Genomic DNA, 17,792 nt, shown 5'->3' with positions numbered 1-17,792 from the left:
GAAAAAAATGCCCATCAACAAATTTGGATTATTCGAACGGAGAAATGAAGCAATTAGAACAAGCGATCATTGGGGTAAATCGGTGACAAGTTACTTGCGTCAAAACACTCTGTGTCGCGTCGCTACGTACTATGACGCGAGGTCGCGCAAGATTCGCCGTGTAGCGCATCCTGAGGCTGATACCGATGCAGTCAACAAACTGTACGTGGAACAATGCGTTAAAACGTTGAAGAATCAGAAGAAAGAATCAGACGAGAAGCTGACTGCGTTCGAGAGGGACGTGCGAGCTTTGCAGACTGCGATAAACGAGCTTCGGCGTCCGATTAACACTAATTCAGAAACGGCTATCAATCTGTAATGAGCGGCTGTAGTGAACGGTTTAGGAGCGGCTATTGTACAATTATTAAACATCTGCAAAGGTTTATCGAACGGGTTGGGAACGGCTATCGAACAGCTATAAACGGCTATCGAACGGGCCAGGAACGTCTAGCAACGAATGATAAAACGCACGGTGATACTCGAGGCACACATCGTTTGATCGACGAATCGAAACAACGATGGATCGGCGATCGGGAATAACCGAGGAAGCGAAGAAACAACATAGTTTAGAGAAACGGCAGTTGGTGAACGAATTGCACGCGCCGGCGAGAAAAAATTTTCCCCGAAGACACGTCATAGTGCGGGGATACGATGACCTGTGGCAAGCTGACATTGTCGAGATGCGTCCGTACTCTCGTTTCAACAGAGGTTACCACTACATACTCACAGTCATCGATGCGTTGAGCAAGCACGCGTGGGCCATACCACTCAAGAGTAAAGGCGGAAGCGAGACAGCTGACGCTATCGCCGAGATAATTCGAGATAGCAAAAGATGTCCGAAAAACTTACAGACTGATATGGGGAAGGAATTTTATAACGCTGATGTGCAACGGCTCATGCGGAAACATGACATCAATCACTATTCTACATATTCGGTATTGAAGGCATCGATCGTTGAGCGATTCAATCGCACGCTGAAAAACGACATGTGGAAGATGTTTACGCTGAACGGATCTTACAAGTGGATCAGCGCGTTGCCGCGACTCGTATCGGATTACAACGCGCGCAAGCATGGAACGATCGATATGCGACCCGTCGACGTTACTCCCGCGATCGCTGAAAGACTCTTGGCTACTGTGTACAACCATGTAAATATCGCGGGTCCGGCGAAATTCAAAGTAGATGACTCGGTACGCGTTAGCAAGTACAAGACAGTTTTCGAGAAAGGTTACACGCCAAATTGGACAACCGAAGTGTTTAAAATTGCAAAAGTACAGCATACTAATCCCGTAAGCTATCTACTGGAGGATTATCGCAAAAAATCTATCGCTGGAGCGTTCTACGAGTACGAGTTGCATCGCGCGAATTATCCGGACGTGTATCTCGTGGAGAAAGTACTGCGTAGGAGGGGTGACAAGGTTTACGTGAAATGGTTGGGATTTGACAATTCGCACAATTCTTGGATACATAAAGACAATGTGATTTAATTCATACAGAGTTTATTTTTAATTTTCTGGAAAAATATATGTGTATAACATATATTGTTATAACATATGTGTATAACATATATTGTTTATTCAAATGTTATATATATATATATATATATATATATATATATATAACATTTGAAAAATGAAAATATACATAATAATCCTTATCAATATTCCTTGCGATAGTACATGTATTTTTATTATAAGATGTATGAGATATGCATTACATAAAAATATATGAAATATAAAAAAAATACCAAAAAATCTTTATTAATATTTCCTTTAGTAGTATATTGTATCACACACACACACACACACACACACACACACACACACACACACACACACACACACACACACACATTTTACATTTTACATTTAATATTTGAAAAATGAAAATATACATAAAAAACATATGAAATATAAATGTGTAAGATATGTATTACATAAAACTATATGAAATATAAAAATACAAAAATATATGGTTATGTACAAAATATATACAATTAATAATAAACAAAATATACATTTATTTACAAAGGTATCCTATAATGTCCCCATGGTAACGTGTCAGTCGAATCAGGTACGATATACCGTTTGTCGTCGTACGGACTCAGAGCAATTTTCGTTTCGCGAATGGTATACACTTTGTGCAATTTCGATCTTATGCAAGATTGCTGTCGTGTCATTTCTATTTCGTCATTCAGACATCGCGTGTAATCGTCAAACGTTATCGTTCTCGCGACAACGTTACTCTTGACACCTTTAACCTTCTTTGTATCCTTTTTCCCGTCCACTCTCACCGCGTACATCTTTGCTCTAAGCCCGACGAATTCGGTCATTATCGCGCCGTTATTTTCATCTTTCATTAAACTCGGTACTTTTTTATTCACGAGCGGTATACCGTACACGTTATCAATTGGATAATCGCTCGTATCGAAACTAGCGATATCACGTTTCATATTTTCATAGACATCTTCGCACTCAATGTGGTATATAAGACTGTCTGTGTCGGTGTACATTACCCGGCATTTATCACGATATAGCGGTGACATGTACTCATGATGAAATTCGTACAAGCACGTTTTAGAAATGTCTAGTATGCACATGCCGACATAGATTGGTTTATAAAATTTTACTTCAAGTTTGCGTAACTCTATGGCAACCAAATTTTCCGAAAAGACGCTTCTACTATGAAAATTTGGTTTCGCTATCATTGCTTCTGCTCCGTATCGTCCGTCCCACTTTGTTAATAATTTTACATCGACACGATTACGCACATTTTCCATCGTCTTGCCAAATACCGCGTTATTCATCAGTTTATATAAATTTTTTTCAAAATCATTTTTCGCGAGTGTTCTAAACTGTGTATTTAATTCGATATAACTGCGAAGCCACGGAGATTGTGTAAATTGTAATACGCGATGTATTTTTGTAACGCGAAGGCCGTGTCGCGTACATTGCTGTAGGTTACGGTAGTGTATCACGTAACGCTTCTTATCGTATAGCGTTGCGAGGAGTTTGTCTTGCCGCTTGCCGGGCGGCTTGTCGCGTGTCGGACAAAACGGAAGGTCAGTGTGCGTATCGTGAAGATGTTGCGGGTACTCGAGATCGACTTCGAGGATATAACCCGTAGGCGAATCTAACGCGATCGATGTTACGTCAAAATTCGACACGTCGTCGACCCATCGAAAATCGGCATAGGGCAACGGTTGACACATTGCCCATCCGTACAAATTATTTACATCTAAATACATCAAGTACGACGATGGTTTCGATGGATCGTACGATTGTTGCATGTACTTGTTATTAGCGCGCGCGTATCTGTTAGAACACTGACTCAGACCACCGCGTATACCGCGTTCGATAAACATGACCATGTCGATGTCGGTAAGCAATTCGAACGTAATCTTTGTATGCTTTAACATGGCATCCCACGTGTATCCGGGAAGAGTATAATAATACGCGGGGTCGAGTCCGTAACTTTTGATGCAACTATCGCGAAAGTTTCAAAAATATCGGCTAATAACAAGACGTCGATTTTCAGGTACAAATCGCTATACTCGCCTAGCGTTCGAATGGAGAATCGCATCCAGATGTTCTCGGCGTGCACGTAATCGCTCTCGGATATAGTTTCACCGGTCAAAGAACTGTAAAACGATTTGCGCGGTGGTAAACACGTATCTTGCAACCTGTCCACAGAGTCGACGTATTCGTACGGAAAGACGCCTTTCCGTGTTAATAAACTGAAATTTTCTGCAGATAAATTTTGAAATTCCGATTTTAAAATTTTGAATTTGTCTTTGCCTAGATAAGATGCCAATTTGTCGAGACTTGCCGCAAGAAATTTATACGAATCGATAAAACTTAATTTTATATAATTTTTCCAATTGTCTTGTGCAACTTTAACAGTTTTTGTAAACGATATATACTTTTCCTTGGTTATCGGAAGTAATTCAATTTCCCCTTCGAACGCTGTGGCTATATCCTCGATAATGAAATGCGCGTCGTAACCTGATAAATTATGAAAGACTATCGGAATATACAGGGTGAGCCATTTTAATTAACGCACGCAATTATTTCGGAAACAAAGCATTTTAGAGAAAAATGTTTCAGACAAAACTTTTATGGTTTCGAGGGGGCCATAAGATGGTATCATTGGTTTGATACTGAAGAGTCATTTGAAGGTCACGTGAAGGTCACTTCAATTTTTTTAAATGGAACACCCTATATATTTTTGCACACTCTTGTAGCTTATCTCGAGAGCTTTCCAAAACACTATAATTAAGTACCTTTTCGTTAAGTACTTTTTGAGTTATGAGGCTTGAAATAATTTCTTAATTTTACATAAACCGTAAAATATCTTGTAAAATATTCATTTTTCGATTATCTTACCTTAATACTTTTACGTACAAAATAATGAGAGGAATCAATTGGTGTAAAGAAAACACATAGTTGTTTTTAAGAAAAAATATGGAATAGTTAATTGCAAATTACATATTTTTTCTTCAAAACAACTATGTGTTTTCTTTAGACCAATTGATTCCTCTCATTATTTTGTACGTAAAAGTATTAAGGTAAGATAATCGAAAAATGAATATTTTACAAGATATTTTACGGTTTATGTAAAATTAAGAAATTATTTCAAGCCTCATGACTCAAAAAGTACTTAACGAAAAGGTACTTAATTATAGTGTTTTGGAAAGCTCTCGAGATAAGCTACAAGAGTGTGCAAAAATATATAGGGTGTTCCATTTAAAAAAATTGAAGTGATCTTCACGTGACCTTCAAATGACACTTCAGTGTCAAACCAATGATACCATCTTATGGCCCCCTCGAAACCATAAAACTTTTGTCTGAAACATTTTTCTCTAAAATGCTTTGTTTCCGAAATAATTGCGTGCGTTAATTAAAATGGCTCACCCTGTATAATGATTCTTTGTAATTTAGATTGCAATTTGAGTGCGCGGGACCCCTATATCGCCCGGTCAAATGACAATGATCGCGTACGCGTGTATCGTCTTCTTGCGTAAAAGGTTTTTCGCATATATGACAATGCGTTGCGCTGTGAAATTTTTCCCACTCGTCCGATGTTAAATTTACCATGGAGACATTTGTAGTCATTGAAATAGTCTTTACACGTAACGCTAAATTTTTAAGTTCTTCGGCGAACCACGCGATACAATCAATACTGCGGCGAGAATGGTACGCGGATAACGAGTCGTCGTACGAACAATGCATATAATACGCTATACTAAATACCCGATGGTGCTGGTACGCGTTCTTTTCTTCCTCCTCCTCCATCTTGGTCAAAACGCATTCCAAGTCGGCATAGATCACAAATGGAAGCCGCTCTTTCCTCGTGTAGTTGTTGAACTCGAGCCACTTGTCCTTATCGCTCGGCAATCGGATAGCGCAGTCGTTTATTTTTCCGCAGTCTACCGTATGTGACTGCAACTTGTCCTCCGATCCGAAATAGTGCAAGCATCTGTAAAAGAATATTTAAATTAAAGATTTATGCAATGCATTATATTTTATAATTACATAAATTATTCAAATTATACATACCGATCACAGATATATCTTTGACCGTTGTGTTTGCTCAGTTGCGAGCTCACAAGCCGGGATAAATTTTTGATCCATGCGAAATGTCCGACGCTGTTACCGTCTTCCACGTACAACAAGTTGACGTGCTTATCTCGTTTCTGCTCCGAAAGACGTACCGGGACAATGCTGTTCTCTTTCTCGATGCTGTACACGTTGATGGAGATATTGCTTATATGTTCAAACTTTTTTAGTTGGTTCAACGTCATCGGAAACTCAATATTTTGTACATTTAACACCGTCGTATAGTGGGGATATGAAGATTCCCGTTCCGCCTTCCTTTCTGCGGGATATAGAGCGGCGACCACTGCCCACGCGAAACACACATTGTCTCTGGATTGTACATTAATTACAGCTCTCTTCATCATAATTTCTCGCGGCAATTTAATGTGACATCCCGCGCGCATAGGATTATATTTATTTATATTTACAGTTAAATTCTGTATTCGCGACAATGCCCACCCGCTATCGCGTTCCTGAAATTCTTCCAGCAATGCTAGAGTGGGTTCAATAACGCGGCGCTCGTACCACTCGTGTAAATCGGATGTGCGAAAGAGTTCACAGTTTCTTGTATTGGTACTTTTGTTGGCACGCTTATCACCCGACACAAATTCACCGTTGAATATAGTGTTCACTTTTACACTGTTGTGTCTTCTTATAACGTCTTGTACTTGCTCGAGATGTCTTTGGCAGCCTCGAGAAATTGACGAGGTTCGATATGGTTTGCGTTAATCATAGCACCGGTCAGAATACGGTTATCGAATGCGGTATCAATCTCGCGCCACACAAGTTCATTTTGATGCGCGCTACATCCGGCACCCGCGTTATTGTCACCACTGTAATTACCACCACTGGGCATAAACTGTCTCTGCAATCGAGTCTTTGCACCTTCGAGTCGCGCGATCCGAGCAATCAGCGATTGTCGATTTCCGATCGATAATCGTGGTCGTTTGATCCGACTTTGCTCTTCCAGCGACTCGTATGTACTCGTTGCATCGTTGTAGCCATGCAAAATATTCGCCCAAGGTGGCAATTTGGCTGGATTGCTCCACCAAGTCGCGTTCAGTCTGTTCGATGTTTTCCATTTTATATATAATTACACAATATATATATATATATATATATATATATATATATTATCACACTTTCTGATAGAACACTATACTTTTTGACTATATCGACGTGTCGATGCGCTTTCAAATCACGTACTATGATCTGACGCGCTTCGATCCTTCTTATATTCAATCAACAAACTTTCAGAGATTGTTGGAGGCACAAAAGAAAAAATTTTTGTAACTGAACCTAGGGTTGAAAATGTGTTGTTATCTCGCTATGATTCACAGATTGCTCGAAAACGTCGGACCCCGAAATATCTCAAAAATGTGTTGTTATCTCGCTATGATTCACAGATTGCTCGAAAACGTCGGACCCCGAAATATCTCAAAAATGTGTTGTTATCTACGTATTTCCATCCGCCCAATCCTTCAAAGAATACTTCTATTTATATTGTGTATGTTAAAAAAATATAATGAAGAGGACTCTGCTGCACTAGAGTATCATTTCTTTCGTTGCTCTTCTGTGTTTCGGTCTTGTGCAATGGCTGAAGAAAACGTAATTATCATCGACGATGATACGGTGGCTGAAGAAAACGTAATTATCATCGACGACGATACGGATGATGATTACGATTATTGGATGGATCAGTTGTGGCGGAGAGGATGGAGATAGAGAGAGAGGAGAGAGAGAGGAGAGAGATGGAAGATGACGGATACAGAACCCTTGGCGAAGGACAGTGATTATGATAGTGACAATAGTGTCGATATTCTTGATGAACGGTTACAAAAGAAACAGCGAGATTTAAGCATACCTGAAATAATAACATACAACGAAGCAACAAAGATATGTTGCATTTCCTATTACTACATGGAAAATGGATCAAAATTTTGTACCGAATGCTTTCTAGAAGATCCGCATCAGTTTGAAAAAACTAGTTCTGTTCGAGAACATAGAACCATAGCTTATGTTCATTTGGAAAATATGTCATGCAAAGGATGCAGAAAATGTTTGAATCAAATATTGCCCTGCGACATGTGCCCTATTTGCACAAATTAAAATAGATGATGGATAACATTGTAAGTATCTTAATTTATTATATATCAAAAGTATTTTAAAATAAATTATTAAAATAATTTAAACTAATGAAATGCGTATGTTTTCTTCTGTTTTCAGAAACGGCTTCCCCAACATAGCCCGACGGTCTATTTTATATATTATTATTATTATTTTTTATATTGTATACTTTTTATTAAACACACACATTTAAATAAATTATATATATTTTTTTAATTGTAACAAAATCATGACGTAATTTCTTCGCACGCATTTCCATCCACCCAATCCTTCAAAGAATACTTCTATTTATATTGTTTGTTAACTGGTAATATTGTATAATATCTCAAAAATGTGTTGTTATCTCGCTATGATTCACAAATTGCTCGAAAACGTCGGACCCCGAAATATCTCAAAATATAAGTTTATGACTAATATTGTATACTTGCGATAATACAGAGAGAAAGAGAGATAAAAGGGATAAAGAGATAGATAGAGGGATAGAGGGATAGAGAGGGAGAGAGAGAGAGGGATAGAAATATAAAGGGATAAAGAGAGAGAGCGAGAGAGGGAGGAATAAAGAGAGACCCAAAATCTCCTTCATAGGAATACCGCCATTTTTTGTTTATACGTGCGTCCCCCGCCCCGCAGCCCCCGCGCCTCCGAAATTCCCTCCGTCCCGCGTGACGTCATCCCTGATAGGACCTGAGTTAGAACCCGTGTGACGTCATCCCCCCTCCATCCTGCGTGACGTCATTCCCCCGCGCCGCTGAGATCCCCTCGCCCCTCACCCCCCCTGAGATCCCTGGGTTAGAACTCTCCTAGTGCTAACTACTTGCAAAACATTTTAATTCTGAAAAAGTAGCTAATAAGGTAATAATTCATTTAACGATTGTTGCAGCCATGGTTCTGTTAAGTTAGATTCTTTACCACAACCTCCGTATGAACTTCATGAATTATTTATTGGAAATCATCAAAAATCAAGTCATTTTTATAATCATATTCGTGGTTACAATAATACATTTTCATTTGCGTCATTTAATGCAAACTTAGCAGATTTTAGTGCGCAAAGACGTGGACCTTATTGTTTTAAAATTCAAGGACAAATTTATTATCAAATTAATACTGCGTTATATCCCTCATCTAACGAAATGCCAAGTTATGGTCAACTTTTTATCGTGGATAATAATGAAGCAACAGAATGTCGATTACATCGAAATTCGAATCTTGATAAAGAAATTTTACATATAATAGATAATATAATGCGTACGAATAATGTTTTTGCACAATTTTACCGAATAATGCATGAAGAAATTGAACAAATTACTGAAAATAATAGTATACGTGAATTACAATTGGGATTTTTGACAAAAAAAGGCATTGATCGTGGCCGATACAATGTGCAAAGAGTAAATGAAGTTGCAGCTGTTTTTTCTACTACAGCAGATGGTGAAATTCCGGAAATTTATGTAACAATATATAATAAAAATAAGAAAACGTTACAACAAGTCAGTACAATGAATCCAAATGTAGAACCATGGATTTATCCATTATTCTATCCATATGGTAATCAAGGATGGCATGATAATTTACAACGTAAGAATTGTAATAAACGAGTAAGTAGAGCTGCATATGTAAAATATCACATAGCTATACGTGATAACTTTAATATTTTTATTATGGGAAGACGATTATTTCAACAATGGCTTGTAGATAGTTATATAAAAATTGAAAAGGATCGAATCAATTATTGTAAACAGAATCAAAAACAATTACGAGCTGAGACTTATCAAGGATTAATTGATTATTTAGCAAACACCGCCAATAATAACAATGCTCATATTGGAAAAATGATTATACTTCCATCGACATTTGTGGGTTCACCGCGTAATATGTTGCAACATTATCAAGATGCAATGGCTATTGTTCGGAAATATGGAAAACCAGATATCTTTATGACTTGTAATCCAAATTGGCGCGAAATTAAAGAAAATTTACTTCCAAATCAACAACCTGCAGATAGGCCAGATATATGTGCTCGGGTATTTAATATAAAAAAGGATTATTTAATCGATATTATTGTTAGACAAAAATTTTTTGGTGAAGTTTTAGCATACGTTTACGTAATAGAATTTCGAAAACGTGGATTACCACATATACATTTATTGATTACATTAAAACAGAATTGTAAGATATCAAATTCTGAAATAGTTGATAAATTTATTTCTGCAGAAATCCCTGATCTTAATGAAAATGAAAGTTTACATAATGTTGTAATGAAACATATGATTCATGGACCATGTGGAAATTGGTGTTTGATAAATGATAAATGTTCGAAACATTTTCCAAAACCATTTCGACCTGAGACGACTATGGATGAAGATGGTTACCCGCACTATCGTCGAAGAAATAATGGATTACTGTACGAAAGACCTGGACGATACGTTGTTGATAATCGATATGTTGTTCCATTTAATCCAACGCTTTTACTTTTATTCAATAGCCATATTAATGTTGAAATAGTTTCGAGTATACGGTTAGTAAAATATTTATATAAATATATTTATAAAGGTCATGATGCAGCATCTATAGTTATTGGAGAAAATATAGATAAAACTATAAATCATGATGAAATTCAAGATTTTATTGAAGCTCGGTATGTCGGGCCTGTAGAAGCATGTTGGCGCATTTTAAGTAAACCTTTGCAAGAAAAAAGTCACGCTATATTTCGTTTACCGGTTCATTTACCAAATGAACATAATGTAATAATCGATGATAATATTAATAATGATGCTATAAGATCTGCTGTAGAACGAGTAACAATGTTGTTAGATTATTTTGAATTAAATGTTCGAGATGAAGAAGCAAAACAATATTTATACAGTGATATTCCATGTCATTATGTATTTAAAAAAATAAAAATTAATGGCAGAATTATTAATCGCTGGGAGAAACGTCAAAGATATTTTAATTGTATTGATCGTATGTATTCCGTCAACCCGTCTCAGATAGAATTGTTTCATTTACGTATACTTTTATTACATGTTAGAGGAGCTACAAGTTTTCAAGAATTAAGAACAGTTAATAACGAAATACATCAAACTTTCACTGCCGCATGTTTAGCATTAGGACTCATAGAAGATGATGAGGAATGGTATCGTGCAATGAATGAAGCAAAAATTTGGATGATGCCAAGACGACTTCGTAATTTATTTGTACGAATTTTGATTCATTGCCAACCAGTTCATCCAAAAAAATTATGGGATAAGTTTAAAATAGATATGTCGGAAGATTATGCAAGACGATTTGGACCTATAATAGGAATAAAGAAAGTTTATAATTATATTACTAATGTGCTTCAAATGGAAGGTTCGAATATTGCTAATTTTCCTGAATTAGAACAAGAAATTATTGAACAAGAAATAAATAATGAAGAACAAATTGAGGAAGATACATCAATAGGTATGCAACAATATGAACAATTAAATATAGAACAAAAAGAAATTGTTGATACTATTTTAGAAGCAACAATAACAAATAACAATAACAATAATTATTTTTATATCGATGGTCCAGGTGGTTCTGGTAAAACTTTCATTTATACAACCTTATATTACTTACTTAAAAATAGAGAAAAAATAGTTAGTACGATGGCATTTACCGGTATTGCTGCAACATTACTTCCAAATGGAAGAACAATACACAAAGTTTTTGGGTTACCTGTTCCTCTTTTTGCTGATTCTACATCAAATATTAAAATTCAATCTAAAGAGGCTGAAAAGTTAAAACTTGTAGATGTTTTTATTATAGACGAAGCTCCTATGGCACCTCGTTATGTATTAGAAATAATGGATCGAACATTACGTGATATAATGCAAAATGATTTATATTTTGGTGGTAAAATTGTTCTTCTTGGTGGAGATTTTAGACAATTATTACCTGTAAAAGAAAAGGCTACGCGTTGTGAAATTATAAATTTATCGATAAAATTTAGTATTTTATGGAAACAATTTAAAATATTTTCATTGACACAAAATATGAGAACTTTACCACAGGAAAAAGAATTTACACAATTTTTATTAAATTTAGGTAATGGTTCTTTAAATGACCATTCAGATAATATTCATATTCCAGAAAAATGTGTAGCAAACGCAAATTCGGATATGGTTAAAGATATGTACGGAGATATTATAAAACGTAAACAATATAAAATTATGACTAATTACGTTATATTATCTGCAAGGAATGTTGATGTTGATGAAATAAACGAAAAGGTAGTAAATTTATTGGACGAAACGACAGAGAGAGTTTATACAAGTATAGATACTCTTGAAACGACTGGAGATAATCAAGATATACATGAAATAATTCCAATAGAATATCTCGATTCTTTAAATCCATTGTGTCTTCCACCTTATAAATTACGTTTAAGAAAATACACTATTGTCATGCTTATTAGAAATCTTAGTATTAATGAAGGTTTATGTAATGGTACAAGATTACTGATTTTAGATTTAGATAATAATTTATTGCGTTGTAAAATTTTAACAGGCAATAAAATTGGAGAAATTGTTTTTATTAATCGTATCACTTTGTATTGCGAAAATATATATCCATTTACATTCAGAAGAAGACAATTTCCAGTGAAATTAGCATTTGCTATGACCATAAATAAATCACAAGGACAGACTTTCGATAAAATTGCAATAGATCTTCGAAAAGATATTTTCAGTCATGGACAACTGTATGTCGCATTTTCACGAGTTCGTTCTTGGGATTCGTTAAAAATTTATTTAAAAGATGATAATGTGACTAGAAAAATAAAAAAATATGTTTATAAAGAAATACTAGATTAATGAAAGATAACAAATAAATATATGACATATGATTATGTTATAATATAATAATAAAAAATGATAAAACAAACAAAAATTTAAAAGATTGTTATTTTAAATATTTAATTTAATTAAAAATTATTATTTAATTAAAGATTAATAATTAAATTATTTTAATTAAAGATTAGAAATTATTTTGTTATTTTAATCGTATTTGAAATGAAAATGAAAACTAACTAAACAATTTTAATTTTTTCCTTATAGCCTATATTTATATTGTATTATATATATTTAATTTTTTTAAATTGAAGAATAATATTTGTACCATTTTATTAAATTTTAAAATTATTATAAAAAGTGCACATTTAATACATTTTAAAGTATTTTAATTATAAATAAAGATTTTTATTTTAATTAATAAAATACATTAAAAGAACATTAAGAACATTAAGAGAACATTAAGAGAAATTATGCTTAATTGAATTTCAAAATTATATAATTATTTAAATAAATTAAAATATAATCGCGATTAACTGTAAAAATTAAATGAAATTAATAATATAATATATATAATGTATATATATGTATATATCATATATATTTAAATTATTAATTATTTTTTTAGAAATTTGATTGAACTTGATTGTTTCTCAGATGTATCGGTACTTGGTCTCTTCAATATTGCTTTCGTCGCCTTTAAACTTTCTGCTAATGATAATCTTCGTTTCTCCTTTATTAATTTTATTTTTTCTATATTATCAACTTCAATATAGAATAAATCATCTGTAATACAAAAAAATTAATTTACGTCAAAGATAAATAAGACAAAGGGAAATGAAAATATAAATAGACGTTATTTAATTTTATAAGAATTAAATAATTAGTAAATTCAAAACTTTAATATCTATTAAATTGTATATAAAATAATATTAATTTTTATATTTTAAAAATTTAATTTTAATATATTAAATTTTGTGTAAAGACTTTAAGAAATTAATATATAGAAATATTAATATAATAAATTTTTAAAAAATATTAAATATAAAAAAATATTAAATTAATATATAGAAATTAATATATAGTACTTTGTTAATTGAAATTTTATAATAACATACTTGTTGTTTTTACATAACCCTTTATCTCTACATATTCTCCCTTTTCAAAATAAGAATATTGTTCGTAATCAATAATTTGTACTTATAATTTATATAATCCATCTGTTATAGATCCGCATCCATAACTTTTATAAGAATTATTAAGAACGTTAAAATTTGTTTTAATATATCCACATATTGCTATAAATTAATAAAATTTTTATTAAAATTAAAATTAAAATTTAGATTTAGATTATTAATATATATAAAATACTTATTATAAAATAGAATAATAATAAATTTATTCTTTCACATAATATTTAATTATTTAAAATATATTGTTACGTCCCTGGTTCGGGTCGCGGTCGAGTCCGTCGTGGAACGAGAAGAAGTCCGTTGTCAAGAGGTTGTTGACAGCGGCGGCTGTCATTTGAGTCTGGAGCCAGCTGTCAGGCTGTGTGGACGCGTTTCTCTTACGAGTTGATCCGTGTTATTAATATTGTGTATTTACGTTCTGAGTTACCGTTTGTGTTGTAATTGTGCAGTGCATTAAAGTTCATTAGTTTCCTTAAGTGCTTGTTTATTTAGCGCGTCCCGCGAGCGGCCGATCTCTTTACCGCGCGACTTCGATATCTATCGAAGTCCCCGCCCCGGGCGTAACATTTTGGGGGCTCGTCCGGGATCGACGGGATACTGAAGGATCAATCGGGACGTGATTTTGCCAACTTTGTGAGGACGCTGAATTTAGAATGTCGACGACAAACATCGGGCAATAGGATCCAGCCACGGGCGTCTCTACACGAAAGAGGATACGAGCCGCGACTCCCAGCCCGTCGGCAGAGACGATCACTCTTCAGGCGGCGATGCGAGAGATCCGGGAGCTGCGAGAGGAACGCTTGCAGATGCGAGCCGAATTTGAGGCGCAGCTCCGGGAGCGAGACAGCGAGCTCCGACGTCTGGAGGGAAGATTACGACAGGACCAACAGCTAAGTCCTTCTTATAATAGTCCGCGATTAGAAAATTCGAATCTCGGCTTGGGCCTAAAATTAAAAACCGATAATTATGACGGGAGTGTCCCCTTGCGTGAGTTTCTCACTCAATTCGTTTTGATAGCGCGGGCAAATAACTGGAGCGATTCTCAGAAAACCGTGGCTGCTTGTTTGAGGGGAAAGGCACATTCAATTTTGGATGGGATTTTTGAAATAGAGAATCTGAAATTCGACGAGCTGAAATCAAAGTTAGAGTTGCGTTTCGGGGAGGGGCATTTGGCCCAGACTTACTATACCCAGTTTACCAACAGAAAACAAAAGAGTTCGGAAGATTTGGCTACTTTGGGTGCAGATCTGGAGAGGCTTTCGCGTCTTGCTTACCCTGAGTGTTCTCACGAAGTGAGGGATAAGATCGCTTGTGCCCAGTTTATAGCTGCGCTATCGGACGGTTTCCTGAGAAGAACTCTTCAGTTAGAGAATATCACTTCTTTAAAAATCGCGGTGGAAAGAGCGATGGCTGTAAAGGTCATTCAGGAGAATAGTTTTACGAGGAATAAATTCAATCAATTCAATCAAAGTAACGAAAACAATAAATTTAACAATAAACTTAACAAAATTAACAAATTTAGCAAGAATAATAGATTTAACGGGCAGAGTGAGGAGAATAAAAAGAAGGAAGGGGAAGGAAATAAAGAAAGGTTTTCAAATTATAAAGACAAAAAGAGTAAATTCCATCTACAGAAGAAAGAGTGTTGGCAATGTGGCGCGGAGGGGCACTTCCGGTCAGAATGCCCGTCTTTGACGGGAAACAAGGTTTAGTCGAACTTTATGGGGCAGGTTCGACTAAAATGGCCAATGCCCCAGAAATTGAACAATGTTTTAGGATAAGTAGACCTAAGAAAAGCTCTTTTGTTTACAAAGGTTTTCTTGATTGGAAGAATTGCTTATTTAAAATAGACACGGGCTCCGACGTTTCTGTTGCAAGTGAGAGAATGATTAAGGGGCCGAAGCGTCGTTTTGAGGTCAAAAATTGTTTCCTTAAATATCCGACTGGAGAGACCATTCCAGTCAAATATAAGGTTATCGTTGAGATCGAATTAGGGAAGTATCGTTTAGAAATCCCGATGTTGGTGGCAAACATTTCTGACGAATGTATATTAGGGTCGGATTTTCTTGAGAAGTTGGGACTAGATAGGGTCTTCGAGTCAGAATTCGGGAAACCCCAGAAAAGGGATGAAATGGAATTTCCTTGTTTCCGAATTTCAGAAGGAAAAGTCCCCCTTTCTCTGCAAATGTTTTTCGAAGAAAACTCTAAAAATCTGTCTTGTTTTCAGAAAGATATTTTCGCCGATTTCCTAGTGGAGTTTCAGGATGTGTTCTCAGAAAATTTAATCGCAGGGAATTGTGAGATTTTGGAGCATTCGATTAACGTGGGAGATTCGGAACCTATAAAGCAGGCTCCTTGAAGAATCCCGTTACACCTTAGGGAGGAGGTCGAGCGTATCATCCAAGAGATGAGGCAACGGGGAGTCATTGAAGAATCTCGAAGCCCATGGGTGTCCCCTGTAGTCTTGGTGAGAAAGAAGGATGGCTCGCTTAGATTCTGCGTAGATTACAGGAAGTTGAATGCGGTTACGGTAAAAGACTCATATCCTTTGCCTCGTATTGAAGATATTCTAGATCAATTATCAGGGAATTCTTGGTTCTCCACTCTTGATTTAAAGAATGGGTATTGGCAAACGAAGGTAAGCCCGGAGGACAAGGAAAAGACGGCTTTTTCTATAGGTAATGGGTTGTGGCAATTTAGGGTCATGCCTTTCGGCCTTTGCAATGCTCCAGCAACTTTTGAGCGGCTGATGGAGAAAGTTTTACGAGATCTCCTATCGAAAGTTTGTTTGGTTTATCTAGATGATGTTATTGTTTTTGGCAGGACATTTGAAGAGGAGATGTCTAATCTTAAAAAGGTTTTTCTTCGCTTGCGTTCGGCAAATTTGAAAATTAATCCCCAAAAATGTTCTCTGTTTGGAAGGGAAGTGAAATATTTGGGACATATCGTCTCTGAGCAAGGAATTTCCACGGATCCTGAGAAAATCTCCGCTGTAAAGGATTGGCCGATTCCTCAGAATAGGAAGCAGCTTCGTAGTTTTCTTGGGTTTTGTTCCTATTACAGGAAGTTTATTAAAGGTTTCTCGTTAATGGCTAAACCTTTGTTTTCCCTTACGGAGCATCAGGTAAAATTCGAATGGTCTTCTTCTTGCCAAAAAGCATTTCAAGAATTGAAGCAGAAATTGATTTCTTCACCGATCTTATCCTTTCCCAAGGAGCAAGGACAATTTATCTTAGATACGGATGCTTCCAATCACGGTGTAGGGGCGGTCCTGTCACAAGTCCAAGACGGCGCAGAAAAGGTTATTACTTACTATAGTCGAGTGTTAAATAAAGCTGAAAGGAATTATTGTATTACACGACGAGAATTGTTGGCTATTGTGGCCTCTTTAAAATCTTTCCACCATTATTTGTATGGGAGAAAATTCAAGATTCGGACGGATCATATTTCTCTTAAATGGTTGATGTCTTTCAGAGATTTGGAAGGGCAACTAGCTCGGTGGTTGGAAAGATTACAGCAATACGAGTTTGAGATAGTCCATCGTAAGGGTCATCTTCACTAGAATGCTGATGGATTGTCAAGGCGCCCTTGTTCTGTATTCGGTTGTTCGTATTGCGCGAAGGTGGAATTGAAGGAAAGTTCTTTTGCTCGAATAATTTTGGGAGGCGAGGATCTTGAGGAGTGGCGGAGAAGGCAAGAAGGGGATCCTACCATTGTTTTGTTTTTGCGAGGAAAAGAACTTAGGGTACGCCCCAGTTGGCAGGAGGTAAAACATGACGTTTCTGCGAAAATTTATTGGACTTATTGGGATGCGTTAATTTTAAGGGAGGGAGTCTTATTCAAGAAATGGGAGTCTCCGAATTTCAAATCTGAGATTTTTCAGATAGTCGTTCCCAGGAATTTCATCAAACAGATTATGGAGGAGGCTCATGATTCCGTTTCTGGAGGCCATTTTGGAGTGAACAAAACATTGGGGAAAATCCGTAGACGGTTTTATTGGGCTACTTGTAAGAATGATGTGGACG

At 35.8% G+C, this 17,792-nt stretch overlaps 2 protein-coding genes across 2 annotated transcripts; both read right to left on the bottom strand.

Annotated features, from left to right (window-relative positions):
* Window positions 1-2,062: 2,062 nt before the first annotated feature.
* Window positions 2,063-2,972, bottom strand: LOC145974355 (uncharacterized). The gene has a single exon (XM_083104141.1). The coding sequence runs from the start codon at window positions 2,843-2,845 to the stop codon at window positions 2,063-2,065; it is 783 nt and encodes a 260-aa protein (XP_082960267.1). The 5' UTR covers window positions 2,846-2,972.
* An 840-nt stretch (window positions 2,973-3,812) lies between these two features.
* Window positions 3,813-6,718, bottom strand: LOC145974354 (uncharacterized). The gene is made up of 4 exons (XM_083104140.1): window positions 6,655-6,718; window positions 5,598-6,327; window positions 5,133-5,517; window positions 3,813-3,836 (listed from the first exon to the last, which is right to left on the bottom strand). The coding sequence occupies exons 1-4, from the start codon at window positions 6,716-6,718 to the stop codon at window positions 3,813-3,815; spliced, it is 1,203 nt and encodes a 400-aa protein (XP_082960266.1).
* Between the last annotated feature and the right edge of the window lie 11,074 nt (window positions 6,719-17,792).

Source organism: Camponotus vicinus, unplaced genomic scaffold (assembly GCF_025532165.1).
Source record: "Camponotus vicinus isolate PSW18456_S1 unplaced genomic scaffold, iyCamVici1.0 SCAF_7, whole genome shotgun sequence".
In the NCBI taxonomy this organism is placed as follows: Eukaryota; Metazoa; Arthropoda; class Insecta; order Hymenoptera; family Formicidae; genus Camponotus; species Camponotus vicinus.
This window is presented reverse-complemented; position numbering and strand designations above follow the sequence as displayed.

Coding starts and splice junctions, on each gene's coding strand:
- LOC145974355 (XM_083104141.1), bottom strand. CDS start 2,845: ATGAATAACGCGGTATTTGGCAAGACGATGGAAAATGTGCGTAATCGT.
- LOC145974354 (XM_083104140.1), bottom strand. CDS start 6,718: ATGGAAAACATCGAACAGACTGAACGCGACTTGGTGGAGCAATCCAGC. Junction 6,328..6,654: donor CAGCCAAATTGCCACCTTGG/GCGAATATTTTG, acceptor CAATTTCTCGAG/GCTGCCAAAGACATCTCGAG. Junction 5,518..5,597: donor CAAAGATATATCTGTGATCG/GTATGTATAATT, acceptor ATTCTTTTACAG/ATGCTTGCACTATTTCGGAT.